Consider the following 10,736-nt stretch of genomic DNA (forward strand, 5'->3'; position numbering starts at 1 on the left):
TGTTTATTCCAGAATATTTTCATGACATTTTTCGACTAATTTCGAATATTTTGTCTCTTAAACAAAACCATTTAAGGAGATTCAGTCCATTATTTACCTACATCATTTAAAAAGATTTAGCAGTCAATCTTCTAGGGGCAGGAAATCCCATCCCGTACGCAGCAGCTATGAACTGTCAGTCCAGGAAATATTGCAAATAACCACTTAGCATTAATTCCGTCCAGGTCAGTAGGAGCAGAGTTAAGTACCTCAGTACACTCCATTTACCCTGCTATTCCTCACAGCAAACTGGCTACTGTGTTAGGTCAATTTGCTACGAGCTTTTCCCAGTGGGCGTTATAAAGGAAGCCAGGAAATTGGATGCAATTGGGCTGAAGTGGAATACTGTACAATTAGATTTCGGGGATTGCTGTTTTCTTTTGTTGTTGTTGTTCCCTAAACGTAACATCCTGTTCGAATTTTCATTATTGAAAGGCATCCTCCCTCACAGTATACATCCAGGTTAATGAGATTTTTTTTTAGTTTGGCTTTGTTTCAGATTAATACTATTTTTTCGTTATAAACAATCCCCTCCACGAAAAAAAAAAATTCTCTCTCTCTCTCTCTCTCTCTCTCTCCTCTCTCTCTTCTCTCTCTCTCTCTCTCTCTCTTCTCTTGCTATTAGTATTTATATAGAAAAAGTCTATTCTTGGCATTGTTTCAGGTCAGTACTATATTTTATCCTGTTATATACAATCTCCTACCTCACAAAGCAGTTTCCTCCCTCCCTCTCTCTCTCTCTCTCTCTCTCTCTCTCTCTCTCTCTCTCTCTCTCTCTCTCTCTCTCTCTCTCTTCTCTTTTTTTGGTATTAGTATTTATATAGAAAAAGTCTATTCTTGGCATTGTTTTAGATCAGTACTATATTTCAACCTGTTATATACAATCTCCTACCTCACAAAGCAGTTTTCTCTCTCTCTCTCTCTCTCTCTCTCTCTCTCTCTCTCTCTCTCTCTCTCTCTCTCTCTCTCTCTCTTTTATGCTTTATAAAACATATGTTCATAGTCCACTTGAATATTGCAATATGATATGGTACCCACACTATCAAAAGGATATTGCACAAACAGAGAGTGTACAAAGGTCCTTTACAGCTAGAATAGAAGAAGTTAATGATCTTGACTACTGGGAAAGACTACAATCCCTAAAATTATATAGTTTAGAAAGGAGAAGAGAACGCTACATGATAATACAGGCTTGGAAACAGATAGAAGGAATAGCCGAAAACATCGTGGAACTAAAAATATCAGAAAGAGCAAGCAGAGGTAGACTAATAGTGCACAAAACTATACCAGGAAAAATAAGGAAAGCACACAGGACATTAATCCACTACGCACCAGCATCGATAATGCAGCGTCTATTCAATGCGTTGCCAGCTTATCTGAGGAATATATCAGGAGTGAGCGTAGATGTGTTTAAGAATAAGCTCGACATATATCAAAGCTGCATCCAAGATTGGAAGATGCAAAATATACCGGAAGATGTACTAGCAACTCTCTGGTAAGCATTAGAGGTGCCTCAAACTGAGGGACCTGGGGCAACCCGAACAAGATGTAAGGTCTGTAAGGGTATTGGTCTTTATATAGAAATAGTATATGCTGACATTTTTCCTAATCATACCTTTGGTCAAATGTTCATTATATCTTACAGGAGTTTATCTTACCGTCTGAATAGCTTCTTAATCTCCTATTTCACTTCGACCAACAAAGTCCTGCCATGTTATCAAAATAGTCCTGAAGGATTTCTCTGACACTTGTGGAACGTGGAAGGCGCCCCTAAGCTAAAGCTGACGAAGCATTTAAAAAAGCTCTAAATCTGAAGACTATTTATAGATGCTTTGGTCAGTTTTCCCAATATTACACAATTTAAACTTAGCGTCATCTGCATGCATATATTAAATAAATAAAAAGTTTACGTAAAGGACTTTTATGGTACACTTCCGTACTGAAACCAGTCTGTTTTCTTCCACTGATAAACCCAATAAGAGAAGGATATTGTTTGGCTCTTCTCCAGTGTGTATTTTATGGAAGATTCTTTGAATTTGAGGCCTATAAGGATGAAATAAAAAAGTCTTTGTTTTCAGTTCTCAAGTACAGCAAAAACTTCCTCTAAGTTTCACCAGTATTGATTTTAATTTTGCTTAGTTGACGCAAGGCATGGAAGACCCTACAAAATATTCCATTTGCATATTGGTTACTATTTAGAAAAGGGAGAGGATCCCCTTGTTATGCACAAAGCTAAATAATGAATTGTTGTACAGATAAACCACGAGGCTTATCGAAAAGCATCAATCCTTTCTGAGAGTTTTCGAGAAACAAACTATAAGAGAAATAGGAGTTTAAAAACATCTATTAAAAATGTTTCAGACTTACTTAGTAAAGCACTGGAAGATTACCTGTCGAATAAATCGTAAAACTATAAATGAACACTTGACCAATGAAAGCTGTGGTGTCTTAAGAATGCTATTTGATAGAGATCGTCTTTTGAAATACTTCACTCTAGCTATATTAATAGCAGAGAAAATAGGAGATGTATTAGCAAAGAATTCATATGAAAAACAAAACCCCGACCTCACAAATGAGAACAGAAACAAAATTAAAACGAAGGAGACCTTTGAGTGAAGGAGAAAACATCAGTAACCTTCAATGATGTCCGAAAACTGGTAAACAATTCAAGGATTTAAAACTCGACGTGAATCATCGTAAAAGGAAAAAATGTTAGTTTTCCAAAAAATTCATAAAAAAACGTCGACCCACCCACCGTTCCAGCGTGATTTTCACATTCCAGCTTAAAAACGGGCAGTTCTGGAAAACTCGAAGGATGAAAAACTCAAGACATGGACGAGAGGGCGTGAAAGAGTTGGGACAGAGAGAGAGAGGGATGGAGGGAGGCAGAGGTAGAAAAGAAGGAGAGGGGGTGGGGCAGGGGGAATGGGTAGTGGAAAAAGAGCGAGAGGGAGGTAAAATAAAAAGCTTTGAATGATTAATGCTTGAATTACAATGGAATTTTAGCTCTATGGTCACCCTGTTCTGCATTGCACTTCTCCACTGCTGAAGCTTCTCATTATTTGGAAATGAAAAAGTGGTAATTTTCCTCCGACCTGAAAGAAAAATATAATTGTCAGAAATTCGCTGTTCCAGGACTCACTCTAAGCGATGGAACTGTAATGCTTTACAATGCGCAGGACGATTCTTAAAAAAGCACTCTTGGTTATCTACTTCTAATTCATCAGGATTTATCGATTCTTTATTTTCTATTTTCCAACTTTTTATTTGTCCCCTAACTAGCATACACACACATACATAAGAATTCCCAGCACTCTGGATTGATTTTCTTGATGGGATGAAACTACAAAGCATACCTTTTGAATTTGATAACCCGCCTTTCTTTAAAAATTACTGCTATCACTGAGCAATTCAGGGTGTACATCAGCAATTCCTAACCTTTTATTGCAATCTATAATATTTAAAATACATACAAACACCCGCGCTTGTGTGGGTGCATATGTCTGTCTATATACCTCTCTTTTTTTTCTCTCTCGGTGAAATACCTTTCGTCAACGGCTGGCGATTTCCATATTTAGAGTTGACATCTTCCAATATTGTTGGTCATTTTGATTTACAAAAATATTTCATAGACAACACGAGTTGCGCAACTGCATAGGAATGAGCATTTTAATGAAATTCCGGTAGTTAGTATCGTTCGTGTTAGATGAGATTAGATAGTGTGGCACATATCAAGAGCCTGCAGTCACCGCTAGGCAACGGTAGTGGATGGTTCCCTGACGAATTTTTCTTCACCTTTTTCGTCATCATTGTTCATTCGAAGCTTTGTAAGTTTATGCAGTTTATTTTACGTGTGATTAGTGTATTCTCATTCACGAGGCCTTTTTTCCTTTATTTTTTTCAGTTCATTAACTAAACTGGAATATCTGTAAACTCTTTGAAGGTCATTTTTCCACCATTGCGTTGTAGCAGTGAACCATTGTTTATCAGACGCTGATAAGCACTCAAGAAATTAAAAGAAATCTATCCTAAGATTGTCAGGTCTTTCTTCTATGCGCGCGAGTTATAAAATAGTAGAATTGTATAATAATGCAATTAAGCTCGTTATTTATACGAAAGATTGCAGCAGTATTGCAAAAGAGCTCCTGATATTCAAGGCCATCAGCGCATAAGTTGTAAACATTATATTCCTATCTTAAAGTGAAGTGCACTTCGTAATTAATACTCATGCTTAGTAATACTTATACCAACAACAAGGATCAAATAAAAAGGACACAAATTAAGCACGTTCATACACTCTCAGTTATAAATGGAAACCCTAAATAATCGAGCAGAAGCAGAGCCTAAATTTAGTGCACCAAACAAATTGAAACGTGCTAAAATCTATGGTCAAATAGAACTTTGTTTCACCAACGAAAATTAAAATAAATAAGTTTGGATATAATATTTCTCTCTCTCTCTCTCTCTCTCTCTCTCTCTCTCTCTCTCTCTCTCTCTCTCTTAGTTAGGATAAAGTTTCAAGACACTTTTTAAGGGAGGAAAACCGATATTTCACTAGGATTAAATTTCTTCAGCCTTCGTCTATGAAATTTTTTTTCCTTTTTCTTTTTTAAATAAACCCTTCTCAAACTTTTCCATGGGTTTTCTTTCCTTGTGCTCTAATTGGAAAAACTTTCATGAGGCGATAAGATTTCCACTAAAATATTTCACGGGTAATTGAGACACCCTGAATTTTTGCAGTAAGATGACTTGACAATGAATCCAAATTTTTCAGATGAGAAATAAAATTTGAAGTTATCATCGTCTTATATAAATGAATATCTCTTGTTAACCTATTATACAAGACATAAAGCTGTAGAAGTTAACAGACTTGTACTGAAAGTATTTTTTAACTCTCTCTCTCTCTCTCTCTCTCTCTCTCTGTCTCTCTCTCTCTCTCTCTCTCTCTCTCTCTCTCTCTCTCTCTCTCTCTCCATTTGAATTTTTTTTTTTTGCTTTATGGAAAACATAAAAAATTAATATGTATTTTTCTTGTGTATCGGTTGTCAATTATCAAAGGTTTCTTCGTCAGTTCCCTAATTCGAATTCAAGGATTTGTCTGAAGGAGATGAGCATTATAGTTTATAAATATCTATAGCACTCGGAAATTCTGTCTTCTGATGCACTGATATTCTGGTCACTGCAAGAGGCGGAGTCTTTCACTGGTATAACGCCTTTCTTTGAACATACTTCTACATTTCTTGTGACGAAAAGGAAGGACCCCTCAGTAGACAAGTGAATCCAATGCTCTTGGAACAGTAAGCTACTTTGAATGCAGACGAAGACATCAGTGATAAATTAGTCCTTAATAAAAGATAATTAAATCGGATTCAATAACTACAGTAACTAAAGCATCCACTTAAAGACGTTGCAGGTGACAGAGAGAGAGAGAGAGAGAGAGAGAGAGAGAGAGAGCGAGAGAGAGAGAGAGAGAGAGATGCAACTATTGAAATGTTTGGGTCATCTACCCTGACCAACCACCAGTTAGAAACTATAGGTATACCGTAAATTTTGCCGTTTAAGCTCGTGAACGAGTTGACAAAATGATTATCAAGGCAGAGGCAGAAAACCTCCAACCTGGGTAGTCAGCAGTTTCAATATTAATTAGTGTCGAGTTCCTGAGAGGGAAGAAAATGCAGGCAAATAGAAATATTCATGACGTAAGCCAGAAATATTTTGAGGCATGATAACCTTTTTATGACCCCCATTCGCAAAGAGAAAGGAAAAATCTATTTGCCAGCAGATGAATTTTTTATCTATCTTTTTTCTTTTGTCTCATAGTGAGGGAAATGTTCCAGTGATATATCATTTTATAAAGCATGATAATGAGAAATGTTAGGCGCTATTACATAGTTAATAATAATAATAATAATAATAATAATAATAATAATAATAATAATAATAACCTGAAAATAGAAATAAGAAGGTTATAGGATTTGCCAGTGGAAATTGTACCAAAATCATAGGGACACTACACGATCCCGAGATCCCTGATAAGAAACCTATTGGAAAAATTAGATGCTGAAATAACTCCAGGACTCATGTGAACACACACAGACACACACGCGCGCATATATATAGTATATACACACATATCAAGTTCTTGACCTGTTCTTGAATTCCTCGACGATTGGCAACGAAAGTACTAATCAGAAATGGCATTGTTACTTCATTTTGATTTTTTTTAAAGCACACAGAACAGTAAGGACTTTTTACAGTCATTGTTATTATTTTTAATGTAATATAAATCTACTCTTCAGACCAATGATGTACCCGAAGTCGATAATGTCTCCATTACTAACCCTCTGGGTAACTTCCTGCGTTGCCTCCAAAGGCAAACCAGATCAAGAGACGTTTACTAGCAAAGGACCCCAACCAATCAGAGACTCAATTGTGAGCATAGGGTCACAGTTATACGACACTGCATCGCTAAACGTCAGTCTACCATTAATTAAGGATAAGATTGTGAACATCGCCATGTCTTCATTCGTCGCTTCATATGTAACTGAAGACTCGCCGTTTTGCAAAAAGGAGAATTTCTCTCTCGTCTGCGATTATACTCATTTTTCTGAGGTAAGACAAAAGAGGAGTTTAAAAAGCTAATCGTCAAAATAACTATTATTTTTTTTTTTCATTTATAAAGCAATAGGATACTCGAATAAGTTTCTTAGCACAAGGTCAGATCTAATTCCCTTTGACGATATTCATCTAATATTTGAAAAGTACGAATACATCGAATCTGTCGAACTTATTCTCGATAGATTTGCTGTCGAAAAATGTTTTTTTGTCCTTATGCAAAGTTGGCCCAAGTTTCATAGAAGCAAGGTTAGAGCTTGTTCATAAAGAATTTCATAAAAAAAAAAAGTTAATTCTCCTCTCATTAGGAATTTCAGATCCACATTCTCACTTCAAAATCTAGTTTCAATATATATGTACATATATATATATATATATATATATATATATATATATATATATATATATATATATATATATATATATATATATACATCTCCTAAACAAAGGTATAAGCCACGAAGTAAAATGAAACACTGGAGTAGTTACAAGATCTTTCGACTCAACGTCCTTTACTTAGCAGACTGAATGACAAACACTGTTTCATTTTCCTTCGTGGCTTATACCTTTATTTATGCATTTGTCGCCTTTCAAACTTTCATGATTCAGTTATAATTTACATATATATCTCCTTTTTGTATATTAAGTGGCTTCTTTACTTACAGGTTATTCACTTACAAAATGCTTCAGCTGAAATCACCAGAATTACTATTAAAGGTGGGAGAGCACTCCGACTCCGTGACAATATCTGTGCCAACATTACCTTAAATATGGTAAATAATGTACAGCTTCAACAAGGGCTTGAAGAACTCTGTGAGAAGGACGTGTCCTTTGAAGCTACGACATCAACCATTGACCAGTTGCCCACAAATGTTAATTATGTCACAATCATGGATTCGGAACTAACTTCGTTAAATGCTGCCTCTAACCTGAAGTCAGTTATATTTGTAAGTTCTAGAATAAGACGTTTCAATATTTCTAAGGCGCATTTCAAACTACAAAGCATAGTTTTGTATAATACAACCGTAGACAATTTCCAGATCTTACATTCAAGAGGGAACTATCTCTTTATAAAAGATTCAGACAGCAATATCACTGGTAGAAACTGCTTTTTACTCACAAAACATGGTGAAGTTCACGTAAATGCACAATTATATCCCGTGAATTCAGGGGAAAGTTTTATCCTTCAAGACACCAGAGTAGGTACGTTAACCCCTGATCCTGAAGGGAGAACTGGTGTGAACACTGAAAAAGAGAACAATGACCAGATATGTTCTGAATCCAACGGCTACTTTATCAGTTTTATTGTGTGCTTGATTCTCCTGTTGATTTTGATCTGCATGACACTTCCTTACGTCACATATTTGAGGAAAATGATTCACCACATAGACAGACAGCTATCGAATCCAGATCTATACGATTACAGGAAAGAAAATAGCTTCCTTAAAGAGCAGTTGATACAGCAGAAACACGAAGTGTCTCACGAAATTCAAGCTGAGGAAACGAGGTCGTTGCTGGAGAAACAAAGGGACCAGTGTCATCAAGTCCTAGAAACTGTGGAAGAAGCAAACGAAAAGCTGACATCGGTCTTAAAAACAGAAACAACGAAGTACCAGAATGATATCAGTCAAATTACATCAAACTGTGAAAGGGAATTGGAAAAGTTGATGGAGGTGTGGCACCAGAAGAAAGAGGAGTTCGAAAAGTCCAAAATGATTGAAATGGAAACTTTAGAATTACAGTATGAAGAAGAGTTCAACAATCCAACGATGTTATATTGGGACAGAATCAAAGATGTCCTGGAAAAGGCAAAAACCCTTAATAAAGAACTGATAGAGGAAAGATATGCTCACTGGCTGTTCAGTGAAAGACTGAATGACGATTTGCAAAAACTGCAAGAAAGAGCCGATAAAATTATAATAAATAAGGAATACATCACAAAAATTACTGTAGCCATTAAGGAATATCTCAGTAATTGGCCTCGTATCTTGAATTCAACCAGAGAAATGATTGGTATGCCGAGCAGTGGGGCAAATCTTTTCAAACTCTTAGAAGGACTAATTACATCGCACCAGTCAGCTCTAGAGCAGAATTTCGTCCTGCAAATTAATGACCAAGACAACAAGTATCTTTCTGATATTGAAGAGCAAAAAGGGGAGATGTCAAAAGCCCATTCTATTTTAGAATCAAGCATAAATGAAGAGAAGGAGCATATGGTTAAGCAAATGTCCAAAGATTTAGAATCCAAGCTACCGTGGACGAAGAAGTACGTAGACACAGTGGAAAACCTGTATAGCATAAGAAGCCAACTGTTAGATGCTAAGCTTGAGTTCGAATTGAGGAAGGCTGAACACAAGCATTCAGAACCTCAAGTGAAATTATTGCACCTAGATGTCATATTGACAATTCAGAAGAACTATATGAAGAGTCTCGAAGACCTGATTCATATTTCAGTTGAATCTTTGAATGCTTGCGTAAGATCTGTTTTCTTAGGATTAGATGACATCGACGACAATAGACATATGCCCTCCTCTGTTTCAGCTCTATTTCATGGAGAACCAATAAATAGAAAACACAAAATAAGAAGCATATTTGAGGACAGGTATGCGCAAGCTTGAATTTTGTATTCTCAACGCCTTGAGTAACTCGTCTATTTTTGAATTAATTAGAAGGATCTTCTGTTAAACTAATTAGTTTTGCAGAAATAGCTTAACCACAGTTGTTTCATGTATTCACGATTTATCGTTAGCAAAATTCATAGGACGTCTCTAACGTAAATACTTGCCATGCATCAAAACTTTTAATTCTCTCATTTTAAATGTAGGTTTCCTTTAGATATATAAAAATATATATATATATATCATCGTAATCTATGAAAACAATCTTTGTCATTGGTTACTTACCTTTGCTGATGTCATTTATCCATCAAGGAATATTTTTTTTTAATCAGTCCTTCTAGGTGTGGATTGTTAATAAATGCTGACGTACATTTTGGGATTATGGCAAGAAAAGAAAGGAGAGGAAATTAGATAAACTTAGTTCCTATAATATCGGGCAACTTTACGTTTTGACTTGATATATGAGAACGTGAAAAACCGTGGCGTTTCAAATCCACCTTGACTTAAAATCCCCTCAGTTTCAACGTGTGGCAAAGGTGTGAGAGATGTATATTTCTGGTGATAGAAGTTGACTCTCGACGTGGACCGGGAGTCACCTAAAGCCGTTGGTCCCGTTGCTGAATAACCACTGGTTCCATGCAACGTTAAAAAACGCCATACAAACATACTCTAGCGTTATTCAACCCATTCAACCAAAGCTTCGCTTCTTCCACTGCGTTCCTGTGGATTTGTGGGCTTCCAGGAATCCTCGGGGTGCTCTTCGCAAATTTTTCTCGATTTGCATTGAAGGGTACACCACCAACAAAATTAACACACCCGGCGTCATCTGTTGGTATACTGAAGACACCGTGCAGAGCCAAGACGGACAACTTCCAGTGGTTCAAAGACACCTTTGAAAATAGATTTAGCCTACATTTTCACTATAAAAAGGCCACCAGAGCTGGCCATTACCTCACCTGTGTTGGGGAGTCCTCCCACACCTGACGTACCTTCTCCAACCGCTGTTTGGTCACTGCCCAATAGGCAGTTGCCATAAGGAGCTTTGGGCAGCTGACCAGCAGCTCATCGGCAACAAATTTACGAGCAGTATTTTTGCGAGCTTCATAAAAAAAGTTAATGTGATCCAAGAAATGTTGACAACGACAGGAAAATAATGTGCGAAAGACTAAAAATAATAGTAAACGTCAGCAAATACCCAGCCTGTATATATATATATATATATATATATATATAATATATATATATATATATATATATATATATATATTATATATAAAGAGAGAGAGAGAAAAATTAATTTTTATCGTATTTTTCAAAGGACTTCCGGTATGTTGCCATAGTCTGTTGATACCGTTTTCCAGTCTCGTTTCCAGTTTCCAGCGAAAATATTTTGATAATGATATTGTCTAATCCATTCAATATTCCTATTATTCCTGTCGCCAGTGAATCAGTACCATCAATATT

At 36.3% G+C, this 10,736-nt stretch overlaps 1 protein-coding gene across 1 annotated transcript; it reads left to right on the forward strand.

The window, feature by feature from the left end:
- The first annotated feature begins 3,778 nt into the window (after positions 1 to 3,778).
- On the forward strand, positions 3,779 to 10,471 carry LOC135224343 (uncharacterized). The gene is made up of 3 exons (XM_064263252.1): positions 3,779 to 3,866; positions 6,339 to 6,651; positions 7,320 to 10,471. Exons 2-3 carry the CDS (start codon positions 6,343 to 6,345, stop codon positions 9,270 to 9,272), a joined length of 2,262 nt encoding a protein of 753 aa, XP_064119322.1. The 5' UTR covers positions 3,779 to 3,866; positions 6,339 to 6,342; the 3' UTR covers positions 9,273 to 10,471.
- Positions 10,472 to 10,736: the final 265 nt, after the last annotated feature.

This window comes from Macrobrachium nipponense, chromosome 12 (assembly GCF_015104395.2).
Source record: "Macrobrachium nipponense isolate FS-2020 chromosome 12, ASM1510439v2, whole genome shotgun sequence".
Lineage (NCBI taxonomy): Eukaryota > Metazoa > Arthropoda > Malacostraca > Decapoda > Palaemonidae > Macrobrachium > Macrobrachium nipponense.